The following is a 16,684-nucleotide window of genomic DNA, read 5'->3' as shown; positions in this document are numbered from 1 at the left end:
TCCCCCCCCCCCCCCCAAAATTGACATGCTATTAATTACGCGTCACTCATGTTTTTAGTACGTAAAAAACAAAATCCACTTGCCTTTTCTTTTATTCCCTTTTTTACACCGTTTTTTTAAATTATAAATCATGCTCATTTCAATTTCAATTACTATATATATATATATATAGAAATTCGAATTCTTTTATTATTATTTTTATAACGAGTCCACTAATTTATAAATTTGATAATACATTTCACATTTTCTTTAAAGTTAAGTTATGCTCATATTGGTGACATTTAAATGTGTGCGTGTGTATACATTTATTTAACGGGTGGTGACGTGTTTTTACAGTACCATCACTAGTTGGTTCATTGTCGAAGTTAGAGTATGATATACAAGTAGGAAAATATATATATATTTTTTTTAAAAGTAAATTAATTGAAATTATAGAAAAAGCAGAGGTTGAAATTTGCAGGCGTTATCCATCCATGGGAAAAAGAGTAATGAGGCATTAAAGAAGATGGGGAGGAATAGGTAAAGCTTGAGTAGCAGTGAGGATTGGGAGCTACCAACATTTAATATTTTATACGGCTACACCAAAATGCGAACTACGAACACAAGAAAATCTGTCGTTATCTCTGTTTTAGTTATCACCTAAATTCATTCATCTTCTTCAATTTCTCTATTCGAAATTTCCTCTTCAGCTTCCTACGCCGTTTCATGTTTGCTTCCTTATATTTCACCCACTTGACCTTACTTCTTTTCCTCTGATTCTTCTCGGGTTTTGACTTTTTGTATAGCCATGATCTTTCAACTTTTTCTTATTGCTCTGCATCTACGGACTTAGAGGCAGAGTCCACCACACGGGGAGCTTAGTTTCTTTTGTGGGTTTCGTTTCAAATGAGCAGAGCCGGGGGCCCAAGTGGCCGGAAGAGGGGTTTCTTCAATGGTGATGATGCGGCGGAATTCTTCCTCCATTTAATGGTGGAGAAGCCTCTTCTTCCCTTTCTCATACCGTTAGTTTTGATTGCTTGGAGTATTGAGAGATGGGTCTTCTCTTTCTCCAATTGGGTTCCTCTGGCTGTGGCTGTTTGGGCAACTTTGCAGGTTTTTGTTTCGTTTTCCCTCCATTTTGTTGCTGCTTTCGTTGATTTGTTCCTGATCTGTTCGTCTCATTTAGACTCTGTTTTTGCCACATTTGAAATGCATTTTACTGAATTCTTGAACTTTCTATGTCTGCCCATATGATGTTTGAGTCAATGCTTTGTCCATCCATCCACCGATTTCTTGTAACATTTGTGGATTTGGATTGAGTTTACTGTTGTATAGTTTTAATCCTTCATTGAGACCTTGAGTTCCAGCTCAAGTACTGTTGATCGATTAGATCCATCTCCTTTCTGATGATAAGCCCCACCGACAGGCTTTTACAGCCACCACTGGCCAATATGTCTGGTAATTGATAATCAGAATTTACAATGTATCACAAGTTAATACTACCATTACAAATGGCTGCTATCTATCTATAATATATATATATATATATATATGAGAGGGCTTTTGGCCTATTGATATTTCCACCAGCATAGACTCATGGTCAACATCCCCGACCACTTGGCTCAAATGGGGAGATGTCTTAAAATGTCTTAAAACCTATTGCTTAAGTCACTCTCGTGTGCTACAAGTTGACTCGATTGAGCTGATCGTGATATCATCTTTCTCCTGCAGTATGGGAGTTATCAACGCCGATTAGTTGTGGATGATTTGAACACAAAATGGAGGCGACTCGTAACGAACACCTCGGTTTGTCTTTGTTTCTTTTACCCTTGATGACCATTTGAAATCTTCAATGTGGTGGGCTAATTGTTTTCTTTTTCTTTGGTGGATAATTTTTACAGCCTGAAACACCTTTGGAACCCTGTGCTTGGTTGAATAAGCTGTTGATGGAAGTATGGCCAAATTATTTCAATCCAAAACTTTCCACAAAGCTTTCTTCCACAGTAAATGTGAGTGACCAACTCGTTCTCACTATCCAGAACTTTAATGCTATTGGTTAAACACAAATCTGATATCATTTAACTTAGTTAAAAATTTCTCTATGCAGAAACGGTTGAGGGACCGAAAGTCGAGGCTTATTGTGAGTAGACCTACTTTTTGGCCATTCCATCTTGTAGAAATTGTTGACAAGAACATGAATGTGCACAAATATTCATATGTATAATCACATTGCTCAATTTCGTGTAGGAAAAAATCGAACTGCTGGATTTTTCTCTTGGCTCATGCCCTCCTAGTTTGGGTCTTAGTGGGGCTCGATGGTCAACTTGTGGTGATGAGGTTGGGCTCCTCTTCTTCTTCTTCATTGCTACTACATATGTTTATGTTGTTATGACTTCTTCTTTTTATTCGTTGCTACTACATATGTTGAATGTTTACGACTCGGTTGGTCTAGTGGTCAATAAGGATGATGAGAATAGTTAAGAGTTTAGTAGGAATGAGTTCAATCCATCGGTCAATAAGGATCATGTGAATAGTTAAAGAGTTTAGTAGGAATGAGTTCAATCCATCGTGGCCACTTGCCTAGGATTTGATATCCTACGAGTTTCCTCTAGAAATCAAATTAGGACTTGATCTGAACGAAGTTTTTCATTGCGTTTTGACAGAGAATCATGCATTTGAGTTTCGATTGGGACACAAATGAAATGAGTATTTTGTTGCAAGCAAAGCTGGCCAAGGCACTGATGGGAACTGCCCGGATTGTCATAAACAGCCTCCATATAAAGGGTGATGTACGTATAATTTCTTTCCCTCTTCCCTCAGCATGAGTTGCACAAGGTTCATTCATGAAATATAATAGATTCACCAAGAGAGTGATCATATTCATTTGGACGTTTTTTACTGAAAAGTTGCAGTGCATAAAATTTCATTTGTTGTTGTTTGGATTACCATTACAGCTTGTGTTGATGCCTATTTTGGATGGGAGGGCAGTTTTATTTTCATTTGTGACAACTCCTGATGTAAGAATAGGAGTTGCTTTTGGAAGTGGTGGAAGCCAATCATTACCTGCAACAGAGCTCCCTGGTGTTTCCTCCTGGCTGGTATATTTCTACATCAATCTGCAAATTTGTTTCTATCTTTTTCTAAGCACTACCAAGTTTTATTATACTGTGGAATAAGTGCAACCAACACTGGTTGCATAGCCCGTTCGAGTAGCTCAACGAACCATTCTCTCTAATGCAGGTCAAAATTTTTACAGATACCCTGGTTAGGACAATGGTCGAACCACGCAGGCGTTGTTTCTCATTGCCATCTGTTGATCTGAGGAAAAAAGCTGTTGGTGGTATTATATATGCAACAGTCGTTTCTGCCAGAAAACTTTATAGAAGTAGTTTGAAGGGAAGCCCACCCAGAAGGCAACAAAGTTACTCTGCTAATGGTTCATTCGTAGAGCAGTTTACTGATAAAGATATGCAGACATTTGTTGAGGTTGAACTTGAAAAGCTTAGTAGAAAAACAGAAGCAAGATCAGGTTCAGACCCTCAGTGGAATACGACATTCAATATGATTTTACATGAAGATACAGGAACTCTACGGTTTCATCTTTATGAGTATCGACCAAGTCATGTGAAGCATGATTATCTAGCAAGTTGTGAGGTTAAGGTATAAATTAATCAATAACCATATAGTTTCCTTTCAAGTTCATGCATACCATTTCTGAAAACCAAGCTAGTAAAAACATTTGTATATTACAAAGCGCTTTAACTAGACTTTGAATGGATGCGGAGTGTGAGTTTTCAGTAAAATTCTAGGCATTAGCTGATTTAAAGTTTGTTCTATGAGCACAGATGAAATATGCTGCAGATGATTCCACTACATTTTGGGCGATAGGGCCAGATTCCAGTGTAATAGCCAAGCATGCTGACTTTTGTGGAAAAGAAGTTGAAATGGTCATTCCATTTGAAGGAGCCCATTCTGGGGAGGTAAAATCCTAGCCACTCTCTCTATGTATGCTTGTGTTAAAATCAATAGGACCCGTTACCAAGCATTGATAGTGTGAGATCCTACATTGGTTGGAGAAGAGAACGAAACATTCGTTATAAGGGTGTGGAAACCTCTCCCTAAAAGACGCGTTTTAAAAACCTTGAGGGAAGCCCGAAAGGGAAAGCACAAAGAGGGCAATATATACTAGCAATGGGTTTGGGCTGTTACATATAGACAATAGTGATGCAAAATTTAAATGATCGAGCTTCAATGCTTACATTTTTCAGAGGAAGTATCAGTCAGTGATTCTTCAAAAAAGTTTATGAAAGAAAGTACTGAACTTATAAGGGGTCTTTCAAAAGTCATCCTAAACTCACTCGAACAAAAGAAAATACTTCACATGGGAGAATCAGTTCCTATGTGTTTTGTGATAATTTTTACTACTCTACCTGTGTTGGCTAAGTAGCGATCAGTAGCAGCTGATTCTCTCATGCTGACACACTATTTTAATGCATGGTGTTGCAGCTGACAGTAAGGCTTGTTTTAAAGGAATGGATGTTCTCAGATGGTTCACATAGTTCTAACAGGTATCATGTTAGTCCACAACAATCTCTCGATGGGGCGTCGAGTTTTCTTTCTAGCACTGGAAGAAAAATTAACATCACAGTTGTGGAAGGGAAGGATCTACCCACAAAAGACAAGAATGGAAAGTGTGATCCGTATGTCAAATTGCAGTATGGAAAGGTAGTTTCCTTTCCTTCTAATTTACCAAATGTTTTCATAGTTATATCCAATATTAATACTAATTATGCGTCCTTTCGATGATTCGTCACATAATTTCAGGCTCTCCAGCGCACAAGAACTGCTCACTCCTTCAATCCAATATGGAATCAGAAGTTTGAATTTGATGAGATAGCTGGTGGTGAACATCTTAAGTTAAAATGCCTTACAGAAGACATTTTCGGGAACGATAACACTGGTAGCGCGAGGGTAAATCTAGAAGGATTAGCAGAAGGGTCAGTTAGAGATGTATGGATTCCTCTTGAAAAGGTGAATTCTGGAGAATTAAGGCTTCAAATAGAAGCCATCAGAATGGATGACAATGAAGGATCTAAGGTATGAGACAGAACTTTGTCTTTCATGATTAAGCAAGAAAGTTTAGCAAGCTCATGTCTGAATCATATGATCCTTCATTTCCTCAGGGCTCAAGCTTGGGTCCAACAAATGGTTGGATTGAGCTTGTTCTAATTGAAGCAAAAGACCTTGTTGCTGCGGATATCAGAGGGACAAGTGATCCTTATGTGAGAGTCCAATATGGAAAGTTGAAGAAAAGAACCAAGGTATCTTTCAAGTTCCTGTTCATGATCATGTCAGATTCTTCACAACCATAAGATTCTTTAGGAGAACCGCTTCAAATTAGTTTCTTTTAGAATAATTTGTTGTGAAATTGATCACCAGTTCCTCGCAGGTTATGTACAAAACCCTGAGTCCCAAGTGGAATCAGATTTTGGAGTTTCCTGACAATGGCAGCCCATTGTTGTTACATGTCAAAGACCACAATGCTCTGCTCCCCACATCAAGCATAGGTGATTGTGTTGTGGAATATCAAGGGCTACCCCCAAACCAGATGTTTGACAAATGGATACCACTTCAGGGTGTCAAAAAGGGAGAGATACATATCCAAATCACCAAGAGAGTTCCAGAACTAGATAAGAGAACTAGTTTGGATTCAAGAACCAGTCTGGATTCTGAAATTCCCTTGAGGAAAGCACATCAGATTTCCAGTCAGGTCAGTTGTACTGAAGAAACTTTTTGATAAATTTAAAATTTATACTTACAGTCCAATTTGTTGAGATGATATTATGCATCTTTGGTGGAATCTGGTTGAATAACTTCAAATCTCTTCTTCTGCTTTGGAAAACTTGCACAGATGAAACAGATGATGAATAAGTTACAAAGTTTCATTGAAGACAGCAATCTTGAAGAAATTTCAACAACTGTGAGTGAGCTGGAAAGTCTAGAGGATCTGCAAGAAGAGTATATGGTACAGCTTGAAACAGAACAAATGCTTTTAATAAACAAGATTAAGGAACTTGGTCAGGAGTTTCTCAACTCATCCCCTTCCTTAAGCAGAAAATCATCTGGATACTAATCAGATCCATCAGGTTCTCAACTTTTGCCCCAGTTAGCAGTACAAATCATGACTTGACATGCATTTTTGAGATTCTGATGCAAGTGTACACGTTCTTTAGAAGAGTCCATCAATGCATATGGACACTTCATGTTCATTTTCGTATAGGAATTCTTATTTGTTCTGAACAATTGGGAAGAATTTGCCTCATTTGTTAAGCTAACAGCAAAAAGATTGTAGATGTTGGGACCTCTGATTTCTCGAGTACAATCATGATGAATGATGAAAAGAAAAATGGTGCCCAAAGTGTTCAGATAAAAACACATCTTAACAATATAGTTTTCAGCATTACAAATTCTTCTCAAATCAAAGCAAACTAAACTGCATTTTAGTTTGAGTTATGAAGTCACGTCTGCTCTATTAACTAAATCTACTTTCATGTACCAATTTACTTTACCAAAATGGTTATTCACCAAAATATGTAAGATAAATAATGGCGAATTCGACAGCAAACAAATACTCTTACGGATAGGCAGCAAGCCAAAATTTATAACTGTAATATATCAATCTGAATGTCAATACTTAAAAGTTAGACAATAGTAAAAAACTTGCCCTAGAAGCCTAAAAGCCATTTTGAGGATGTCCAACGATGCAAGAGTTGAGGGGAAAGGAAGAGGGATAAATCAAGATGAGATTGCCTCCCTTCCAGAACACTGTTCATTGGCGAAGCATCTTCTGTAGCTGATGCACTTGACTCCTTTGCTCTGGAGGCAGGAGATTAATTTGTTCTGGTGTGAGACTCATGACTTGTTGAAGTAGCATCATCTCCATCTCCTGACTCAACTGAACCACAAACAGAGAGGGAGGCAAAGAATCAATCACAAAAGATGAAAATAAAATATTGACAAATTGTCATTCCAAGCAGTAGTCATTAGAAAAGTACCGGTGGTGCAGGACGAGGCTGATTGCCAGGGCCCATCTGGCCAGTGCCTGATGGTATTAGTGGTGGTCCTGAGAGTTGCTGTGGAAGTGTAGGATTCTCTGGAGGGCCATGCATCCAAGGCCCTCTGTCCACAGGCTTTGAAGTTCCAACTTGATTCATGACTTCTGTACCTACTTTAGAACCTCCAGCCTGAGACAAATGAGCACCAAGCGCAATATTAAGCATTGAGGAGCTAATACTGTGGTTCTTTGATAAATTGTTCGTGAAGGCTTTAATAACTAGGTTTAAAAAGTAGTTGGCATGCTCAACCCCTGCTTGCACTGTACAAGCACTATCTTTTATGATGAGTTTATCACTAAGAATTATAGTCCGCAAGTACAATAGTCAATGACGGACAAACCGGCACCTATATTGAACAGCATAGTCAAGGACTCGAGATATGCATGCATCATGGAACATGATTAAAAACTAAGCTGAAACTGCACGTCAAGAGTGTACTGGGTCAAGAAGTCAACGAATCCACCTCACAGCCAATTGAAAGAAAGAAGCCCCTGCTCCTCTCAGGACTCACCAGCCTAAGAACTCAATTGATCTAGTATATTCAGGATAAACACATCATAATCCAGTATGTAAAGAAAAAAGTACCTGATACAATGACTGAGGGGGTGGTTGACTAGGAAGTGGCGACTGTCCCTGGGGAAATGAATTTCCTATACCAGGAGGGAATTTGGATCCTGACTAGAACATTAAAAAATAGACTAAAGAGGTTGAGAGATCATTTTCATCTGGAGATTTGTTTGTTGTAAATCCAAAGGAGAATTGTGACTTGAAAAATAAAACTCCGACTTACATGAAAAATGGGTCGAGCAGGTTGGTAATTCATATTGTGCCCCGTTTGAGGGGGGTAGTGCTGACGAAAATTTGGACCCGTAGGAGCTCTGGAATGTGGGGGCAATGGGGCCTGTAGAGGCAGATGGGGAATTTCAGCTGTTTGTAATGGCTGCTGCAGCTGCATGGAAGCACTTGACATCGGGGGTTGATGAAGTAAAGGTGGCTGAGCAGCAGATGGAGGTACCGGAGGTACACTCGGAATTTGAGATGGCTGTGAGACAGATATGGAATTCGCTTGGGGCATCTCAAACCCCTTGGGATGCTGCAGTGTTTGCAGGGGAATCAGAGGTGCTGACTGAGGCTGGATGTTCCCTGTAGGAAGAGTAGTTGATGAGATGAGCATTGATGGTTAGTTCTGATATAGTTTTATAGGAGGGGCCAATGGTGGTGCACCTGTCTGTTCTTGCAAACTTATTTGACTTGCTGATGTTTGAGTTGGCTGAATATTTGACTGTTGAGTTGTTTGTGTTGATGGCTGAGAATGCTGTGGGGCTGAAGGCTGGACGCTTGGAATCTAAACAGAAGAATGACTTAGATATACACTTATAAGCTAACGGAAAAATGCAGGATAAAGAAAAAAACAGAGGAATAACAATGGCATACTACCTGAGGAGGCCGCACCATCCCAAGCATAATCTGCGCCTGGTAGATACAACAGTGGAATCAATAACATCTTCAGTAACCAAATGAGAAATTAAAGGTAAGGCCTCTAAATGTGCAGATTAACTAGTAAAAGCGCACACACTATTAACCATTACGAGGTAATAAGACAGAAATTTCTCATGCTTCAGACTACTTTTCTCGTCATTAATATACACGTCCTTGCAAATTCAATTGGGAAAAATTGAGTTATACTTCAAAACTTGCTTGGTTTCACCCGAAATGGATAAATCCATTCATTCAAGAAAATGGTACAACAATTTTAAGTCCATAAATATCAAAATTAAACCTCGTAAAAGATTGTGCAAACGTGCGTACAAACGTACATTACTTGAACACATTCAAAACTGTTTCACTTCTGCCAGGAGTAGATTAACAGCGCAAGCTCTAAATAGTAAATGAAAAGAACTTTGTTCAAGATGCGAAAAAAACTAAAAACTTGAACCTGAAAAAGAGCTTTGGTCAAGGCGGGGTTTTGGATTAGGATTTGCTTCGCCTGCTGTTGATTCTGTTCGATCAGAGTCTGCATAACAATAAACACATCAATCATTCCTCAATATCCAGACATTGCTTGGAGACGAAGCCCGAATTGAGTAATCGGACGAAAACGGGGACGGACAAATGTTGATTCCGATAGCGAGACAATTTGAAAGTACCTTCATTTGAGACATTATATCATGTAGTTGGTTCTTCGACATTCCTGCGATGCTCTCCGATAGACCAGTGCCGGCAACTTGCTTTCCGGCCATGTTCGACGTCCCAACGCCAACTGAGACCAAAGATTGTTCCTTCTCAATTTCCCGCGAAGAACGCAGCCAGATTTTGTTCGTATTTATCCAACGGGATAGCGTTTGCTTCGGCCCAATTTTATTGGGCTTTGAAAGGAGCTGAAATGGGCCCAGTGACTGAAAGTCCGTTGAACCCGGCCCGTTAGTTACCGCTCAGCAATGAAAAATGGCGCGTTGTGCTCCGACGATTCTGAGACTGAGTAGGCACAGAGAAGAGGGAGGGGAAAAACTATGGGGAGGAAGAAGACAGTGGAGTTCGATGAATCACCGCCGGACGATTTCGATGCGGAGCATCCGTACAAGGATCCAGTGGCGATGCTGGAGATGAGGGAACATATTGTGAGAGAGAAATGGATCGAAATCGAAAAGGCGAAGATACTGAGGGAAAAACTAAGATGGTGCTACCGCATCGAAGGAGTCAACCATCTTCAGAAATGCCGCCACCTTGTTCAGCAATACCTTGATTCCACTCGCGGCATCGGTTGGGGCAAGGATGGACGCCACCCATCTCTTCATGGTTCTCTCTTTTAGTCACTCATTCTATTTAATTTCCAAGAAGTTTGGATTTTTTTTGGACTTTTATTTGCCGTTTGGGTAGAAAGTGGAGATATTTCGAGTAACTGAAAGTAGGTTATGATTGGGTCTGGTACTAACCGTGGCACTTTGCTCTGATTTTGAAGTGTTGTTTTCTATAATATTTCTTGGTGGATACATATATTTTTTTTTAAAAAAAAATTAATGTGTTTCATGTCTAGCTTTTGAAGTCGGGGTACTCACAGGCTGCATTATTCTCCTTTTGTTTTTTTTTCTTTTCTTTTTATCCATCATGTTCCCTATGCAATTTAACTGACTTGAGTGAATGAAGTATAAATCATCTGATGTTGTCTCTTCTTGCTCTGGTTAGGTCCTAAAGTGGAGGCGGTCGAAGCTGAGTAAATTTCTGGTAGGAATAACGGTGAGTTTAAATGTTCCTAAGTTGTTAGGTTATTACTTGGTCTTACTGATTATCAAACCTTATTTGTTTCAGAGATTGAATAAAAGAACGATGAATATTAGCCCTTTATTTTATTTCGTGTACTGCTACGAGGGGTGTAAAGAATTTTGAACTCAGATCAATGGTCAATAATTCCTTTTAATTTCCATTTCTATGTTGTGTGAGAACTTTGTAGCAATGTACAGTAAGGTTTCCTAACATTTTTCTCACTAGTGGTTTGATTTTGAGAATGATTGAATTTTTTTTCACAAGGCATTCAATCATAGTTCTTTCAAGCGTATGTATAAGACCTGACATTAACAGTGTGATGGGTGGGGGTGGGGGTTGTTGAAGCTGTATATACCTTTGTTGACGTTGTCTCATAATTTGTTGTCCTTAGAAGTAGTGTGAGTTGGGAATACTGTCATTCTATGGGATTCTCGCAATTTGGTGTCCTTAGTGGTGTGAGGTGATTTGATTCACCTTTTCAATCATACCATTTGATTTGAGTAGATCACTTGTGCTCGAGGTCCAACGATGCATAGGGATAGAGATGCTCTTTGAAGTAGCTGGGTTGGCATTCTTGGGTGATGCTGGCATTGTTGGTGTGTTGTTGCAGGCTTTAGTGCAATTATATTCCACATGAAGAAGTTGAATGTGAAAAGGATTACTTCGAGTAGTGCTTTTAATAGGTTCATTTGAATTCTTGATTAGTTGGAACCTTTCTTGTTAGTGGTAATTTCTCTTGTTCCAATCCTTTTGCTTTAATGATATACCGTAGTCTTTGACAAATTCGTTTTTGTTCAAAGGTTGGTTGGATGTTTTCAAGGTCATCTAACATTATTTTTTGTTGAAATATTGTGGACCATTGGCCTATTCTTCTCAAGGGTTGCCGAGAGGGGTCTTTGGCCACTTAGTTTTGAGAACATTTGAAAAAAATGGTGTGAGACTTGTTGAGGGAGGGAGGGGTGAAACTGAAGGTTGTATCCAAGTTGTGCAGAGTAGGGTGGTTTGGAAGTTGACAATCTAGCAAATAAGAACTTTGCTCTTTTTACTAAGCTGGTATGGCATTACCCTTGAAGTCTGATGCAGATATAGGCGTCACTCGTCCTTAGTCGAAGGCGTTATAAGATCAAAGCAGAGCTTTTGGATATTTCCTCCAACGAAGAAGCATCTTGGAAACAAGAATGCAAATTGAGATGGACACTAGAGGGGGACAAAGACAACAACTTATTCCATAGATTCATTCATGTCCACAAGAAGGAGACAGAACACCGTTGTTGTGATTTTATCCAGAGATGGCATTAGTTTGGTCTTGAACACTGATATGGAGATCGAATTCATTGATTTTTACATGACGTTATACAGCAAGGGTCAAGTTAGTAGACTTCCTCCAATCATTGAAAATTGGGCTCCAATATCAGCATCTCAATCCTTCGACATTGAAGCCTCTTTAACAGAAGAGGAGATTGGGAATGCAATAAAGGACCTAAGATCCAAATCATCTGGACCAGATGGTTATACCACTGAATTCTTTAAAAAGCATTGGAACATTCTTAAGGATGGCATTAAGGGAGTCTTCCAAGACTTTATTCAGAATGCCATCATCAATGCAAGCCTTTACAAAGTTTATATTTGCCTCATCCCGAAGAAGAGTGATGCCAAATCTGTGGGAGATTATATGCCCATCACCCTTACCTCATGCCTGTATAAGATCGTGGGCAGGTCCTTTCAGAGCGTCTTAAGAAGTTCCTTCCCCTCACTCTCTTAGTTTCAACTTGCATTCATGGTTGACCGACAGATTACTGATGCATACTTAATTGCAAATAATCCCATAGAGGAATACATGTTGTCCTTGAGGGGGTTGTTATCAAATTGGATACAAAAAAAGCCTTTGTATGGTTGGTTGAGACTTTTTTTTACAATATTCTGGCCGGCTAAAGGTTCTGGAACAAAGTGGCCAAAGTGATTTTAGGGCTGTATTTCTCGGCTAATTACTCCATCATCATTAATGACAAGTCTAGTGATCAAATCATCGCTGTTCAACTAGGTGATCCCCTACCCCATTTCTTTTTATCCTTGTGATAGATCGTTTAAGTCGTATATTTCTCAAGAGGCACGTAAAGGTAACATCAGAGGCTTTGAGGTGGGAGGGTGTAGTCTTACCACTTACAATTTGCAAACGACACCATTCTAGACAAAGGAAATGTTCTCACTAGTTTCCATACCATACACACTTTGAAGAAGCATCAAGTTATGTATCAACCGCCAAAAATCAGCATTCTTAGGCATTCATCTGGCCTTGGATACACTTGCATCCCTTGCCCATGATTTCGGTTGTGAAGTGGCTTCATGGCCATCGGTCTACTTGGGCCTCCCCCTGAATGGTAAGCCTCACACTAATTCTTGTACAGTGCCCTAGGGGGCTTAGGGTTATTTGTTATGAAGACCAAGAACTAGCCTCCTGCCAAAATGGCTCTGGAGATTTACTCTGAAAAATCTGCCCTTTGGAGGAGATTCATAGTCTCTAAATATGGCTTGACCCACTTTCATATGCATCTGGTGTACAAAATGCTCAAATATCACCGATGTCCTTGGAAGTTTATTATGGATAATTACTTTTGAAAGTTTATTATGGATAATTACTTTTGATTTACGACTATATTGTGAATATTATTGGCAATGGGAAATCCACCTCATTTTGGAATGACAACTGGGTTGGTACAACTCCTCTAAATTTGGCTTTTATGCCCTTCCCCGTTGTAAGCGTGGTTTGATGTGCTGAAATATGGAACTCTGATGACTCTTCATGGGATTTATGTTAATGCCGTAGTTTAACGGATGATCAAATTTTGGAATGGGCTGATCTTTCCTCCATTCTCCTTCCCCTTCCAAGATCAACTATAGATGATTATTGGAAATGGACTTGGGATGTTAAAGGAGCCTTCTCCACCAACTCCCTCACAAGCACCTTACAAGCATATGTTGAGGGGTCCAATTCTTAAATTTCCTTTCGGAATTAAGCCATGAATACATAATACAGCGGATGCATTGCTCAAAAAGGATCGCTAAAAAAGGCTCCTTGAATAGTCTCCTCTCCTAGTTGGTGTGTCCTTTGTCGAAATAGGTATCAATCTATGCTGCATTTATCCACTACCCGTCAATGTGCACGACTTTCCATCTACATCTTACCCTTCCGGGCAATATGATCATTATGCTTGAATCTTTGATCTTAGGTCATCATTTCACTGAAGGAAAGCTGCTATGCGGGTTTATATCATCAAACCTTTTCTTTGGTCCATTTGGCTCGAGTGGAACCATTGTATCTTTGAAGACAAGGCACAGGACTTCAATTCTTTCTTCGACCCTTTGATTTATTGTGCCCTCTCTTGGTGTAAATTTTCTCTATACCTTGTGATTATAGTATTACGTCCCTCATTCTTTCTTCGACCCTTAGCCTTTTTTGTACCTTTCATACTATCAATGAAATGAAGTCATCCGTTTCTCATTCAATTTTTTTTAATAATTAAACCAAGTGTGTTGAGACAAATCAAGGTACAAAAGAGGGCCACAGCCCAAGACTCTCAAGACTGAGCCCCGCCTCTCAAGACTTGTATGGTTTCTTTATTTCTTTCATACCAAATATTTCATAAAATAGTGACGTAGCCGGCCCTGCCATAACAAATGGCTTGTATCTTAAGAAAGAGAATCTCTTCATTGTACTTGGATTGATAACAACAATGCCAAAGCCTTACAAGATTGTTTGCAAAGAACACCTTTATGTACAAAGTCTTGCAGAAGAAAATGGCAGAGGGCTCAATACTGACCCCTCGAATTACATATAGGAGGCCAACTGAATGCTAACTTCTACTTCCTAGTCGAGTTGATGCCTTTGGTGATTCTTGCTTGTCATTAAACCTATGCTGCATTTATTCACTACTCGTACATGCTAGTCAACTAATGCTAATTTGTGTTTCTCAGTCAAAAACCTTTTTTTTTTATAGATTTGTTCAAAGCTCAAACTTTTCGTCAAGGATCTTTATATTCCAAATTGTAACTTTTTTTTTTCAATCTTCCACGAAGTTATCCAAAAACCTGATAAGAATGTATCATATTCTAAAGCTTCAGCCATTCAATAGCATAATTTCTGGTTTAGACGATCAAATTTATTGATTAGACGCATAACCTGTTGGTTTCTGGGTTTATTGGCGATCATATTTCTAAAAGATAGACATTGTTTATCTTAGTGTTCATGCTTTCAAGGGATTACATTCCTGCAGATAAGATAGAATAATGTGGGTGTGTGCTTTTTTTGTTTGCCTTTTCTGATTCGCTTTCTATCCAAAAAAAGGAAAAGGGGGAAAAGGAAGGAAAAACAGGAATAATTCGTGTAATATCTATCTGCTACAGAACAGAACTGGTTGCTGAGCTAGAAAGATTCAGAAACTTTGGAACTTCGATGCCATTTTGTGATTTAGAAATTGAACAAACTGACAAAGTAGTGAGAATATTATCTCATTTGGAAAGCCTTTGTACTCTTTGAACGAAAGTGAATTCCAATTTCCAATAGCTGAGTTTTTTATTCACCAGCACTTTTGCTGCGGAATGACAGCAAATTAATATCAAATGTATTGACTGACCCCATTCTTAGAAAGTAAATTTTATCCACCTACATATTCGGAAGGTAGGTCTGCTAATCTTTTCATGTTGAATTGCGAGTTTTCTCAATGTTTGAGCCATTTTCATGAGTTGTGTTCGAGAAGCCTGCAACTTTCTGTAATTGAATTGGAGCTTATATGAACTATGATTTGCTAATTCTATAAACTAGATATATTTACTTGGCTGGTTAAAATATTAGTTTAGTCCTTTTACTTCGAGAGACGTGTCCTATTTAGTTACCGTACCTTAAAATTTTGAAGTTTGTTCTCATACTTTTCAATAAATCTTAAAAATCCTTGACAACAATAAGGAGCCCTTTTAAGATTTATGGAAATCATATGGACTAAATTTTAGATTTCTTTCTATGGTTGGGAAACTTCCCAATATTCTCCCGATATTATGACCACTGGATGAGGAGTAGACGAATTGGACTTTGGGTTTTGTGGGAAACTTTATATTCATTAATTTAGACAATTCAAAGACAGCAACCTTAAAATCTTCAAAAATTGATGAATCATTCATAAAATTTCTTGGAGATTAGTAATGAATAGACCTCTCATTTTAAGATGTGTACTGTTCTGGTTTCCTTAGGATTCTTCTTTTCTTCTTCTCTTTCCTCCCAACTTCCCCCAATAGCCCTTTATGACAGCATCTTAGTTGGTAAGCTATGATGCTCTTTGATCAATTTATTCCCATGATTTAATGACTTTTGCTATGCTAAGATACAATATCATAAGATTGTGTCATTATCATAGCTAATAAATTTGTAGCTTCCTATATGATAGGAAAGAATGAACCTTAGGCATATCAAATTTAAAATTATATCAATACTTGGAATCTTTTTTATTATATCATGTTCTAAAAATATATATATATATATATATATATATATATATATATATATATATATATATATATATATATATATATAAAAGATAGAGAATCTTGTTGTTAGAGTGTATGCTATCACTCTTAGCAATGGTACTTTCTAAAAGGAATATCTATGTTTACCAACCATTTTAAAGTTCATATAAAATCTATTGCATGTGTTTGGAATAGCTTTGGTGCCTTTTCAACCGTTGAATTAGGGTGATGGGACTCTTACCCTAGTGTTCTATATTGATCAAGATTTGAATTTAAAATCTTCCGTATGTGTTGAATCTTAGGTAGCCAATTGAAGTGGGTTTGATAGCCTAAGGTATACGAGATGATAGAAAAATAGTTCTTGTTTTCGAGCTGAGCTATACGAATAAGGAGAATAAGAACTAATGGTAAGCGAAGAAATTCGTTTCAATAATAGTCAAATCTGTCTTTTCAAAATCGAGTCGGGGTGTTGTTATATGTTTCATGTGAGAAAGGGTGGGTAGGAGAAAGGGTTTGATTTAGTATGTGATTAGGTAAGATAAGAGAGAAGTTGGGGGAAAAGGGGACAAAAGGGTGGGGAATGGACGGATGAAGGATGAAGAGGGAGAGCAGGCAGAGTTTGAAAATTGGTAGCAGCTTTGATCTTCTTCTGTTCTTGAAGCCGCCTCCCCATTTCTGGACCCACTTTTTTCCTTTTCTTTTTGTTTACGTTTCGGCTGTGTTTTTGCCGAGATGATCTTGAATTGACATGGCGGCTTTCCTCTTCCTCTCTCTCTCTCTCTCTCTCTCTCTCTCTCTCTCTCTCTCTCTCTCTC

At 38.5% G+C, this 16,684-nt stretch overlaps 3 protein-coding genes across 6 annotated transcripts; 2 read left to right on the top strand and 1 right to left on the bottom strand.

The window, feature by feature from the left end:
- The first annotated feature begins 507 nt into the window (after window positions 1-507).
- On the top strand, window positions 508-6,380 carry LOC111456802 (synaptotagmin-5-like). Of its 2 annotated transcripts, none has more exons than XM_023098799.1 (14): window positions 508-1,092; window positions 1,711-1,785; window positions 1,881-1,988; window positions 2,087-2,119; window positions 2,227-2,316; window positions 2,643-2,768; window positions 2,934-3,077; window positions 3,220-3,639; window positions 3,825-3,959; window positions 4,486-4,704; window positions 4,804-5,076; window positions 5,163-5,300; window positions 5,429-5,749; window positions 5,891-6,380. In XM_023098799.1, exons 1-14 carry the CDS (start codon window positions 886-888, stop codon window positions 6,110-6,112), a joined length of 2,511 nt encoding a protein of 836 aa, XP_022954567.1. In that variant the 5' UTR covers window positions 508-885; the 3' UTR covers window positions 6,113-6,380. The 2 variants fall into 2 exon arrangements, with proteins under 2 accessions (XP_022954567.1, XP_022954568.1); XM_023098800.1 differs by lacking the exon at window positions 508-1,092 and adding an exon at window positions 1,114-1,437.
- Window positions 6,381-6,628: 248 nt separating this feature from the next.
- On the bottom strand, window positions 6,629-9,534 carry LOC111456803 (cleavage stimulating factor 64-like). Its single transcript, XM_023098802.1, has 8 exons — window positions 9,242-9,534; window positions 9,031-9,108; window positions 8,532-8,567; window positions 8,319-8,439; window positions 7,885-8,237; window positions 7,680-7,772; window positions 7,035-7,223; window positions 6,629-6,934 (listed from the first exon to the last, which is right to left on the bottom strand). The coding sequence occupies exons 1-8, from the start codon at window positions 9,332-9,334 to the stop codon at window positions 6,809-6,811; spliced, it is 1,089 nt and encodes a 362-aa protein (XP_022954570.1). The 5' UTR covers window positions 9,335-9,534; the 3' UTR covers window positions 6,629-6,808.
- LOC111456807 (NADH dehydrogenase [ubiquinone] 1 beta subcomplex subunit 10-B-like) lies at window positions 9,531-14,985 on the top strand. 3 transcript variants are annotated; one of them, XM_023098810.1, is made up of 3 exons: window positions 9,531-9,890; window positions 10,278-10,328; window positions 14,757-14,985. In XM_023098810.1, exons 1-2 carry the CDS (start codon window positions 9,605-9,607, stop codon window positions 10,307-10,309), a joined length of 318 nt encoding a protein of 105 aa, XP_022954578.1. In that variant the 5' UTR covers window positions 9,531-9,604; the 3' UTR covers window positions 10,310-10,328; window positions 14,757-14,985. The 3 variants fall into 3 exon arrangements, with proteins under 3 accessions (XP_022954578.1, XP_022954579.1, XP_022954577.1); XM_023098811.1 differs by lacking the exon at window positions 14,757-14,985 and adding an exon at window positions 11,234-12,378; XM_023098809.1 differs by lacking the exon at window positions 14,757-14,985 and adding an exon at window positions 10,401-10,519.
- The last annotated feature ends 1,699 nt before the right edge of the window (window positions 14,986-16,684 follow it).

The sequence above is a fragment of the Cucurbita moschata genome, unplaced genomic scaffold (genome assembly GCF_002738365.1).
Source record: "Cucurbita moschata cultivar Rifu unplaced genomic scaffold, Cmos_1.0 Cmo_Scf00019, whole genome shotgun sequence".
NCBI classification, from domain to species: Eukaryota; Viridiplantae; Streptophyta; class Magnoliopsida; order Cucurbitales; family Cucurbitaceae; genus Cucurbita; species Cucurbita moschata.
Note: the sequence above shows the minus strand (reverse complement) of the source record. Positions and strands in the feature narration are given on the sequence as shown.

Coding starts and splice junctions, on each gene's coding strand:
- LOC111456802 (XM_023098799.1), top strand. CDS start 886: ATGAGCAGAGCCGGGGGCCCAAGTGGCCGGAAGAGGGGTTTCTTCAAT. Junction 1,989..2,086: donor AGCTTTCTTCCACAGTAAAT/GTGAGTGACCAA, acceptor TTCTCTATGCAG/AAACGGTTGAGGGACCGAAA. Junction 2,120..2,226: donor ACCGAAAGTCGAGGCTTATT/GTGAGTAGACCT, acceptor AATTTCGTGTAG/GAAAAAATCGAACTGCTGGA.
- LOC111456803 (XM_023098802.1), bottom strand. CDS start 9,334: ATGGCCGGAAAGCAAGTTGCCGGCACTGGTCTATCGGAGAGCATCGCA. Junction 9,109..9,241: donor ATATAATGTCTCAAATGAAG/GTACTTTCAAAT, acceptor ATTGTTATGCAG/ACTCTGATCGAACAGAATCA. Junction 7,224..7,679: donor CCCCTCAGTCATTGTATCAG/GTACTTTTTTCT, acceptor CATTTGTCTCAG/GCTGGAGGTTCTAAAGTAGG.
- LOC111456807 (XM_023098810.1), top strand. CDS start 9,605: ATGGGGAGGAAGAAGACAGTGGAGTTCGATGAATCACCGCCGGACGAT. Junction 9,891..10,277: donor ACGCCACCCATCTCTTCATG/GTTCTCTCTTTT, acceptor TGCTCTGGTTAG/GTCCTAAAGTGGAGGCGGTC.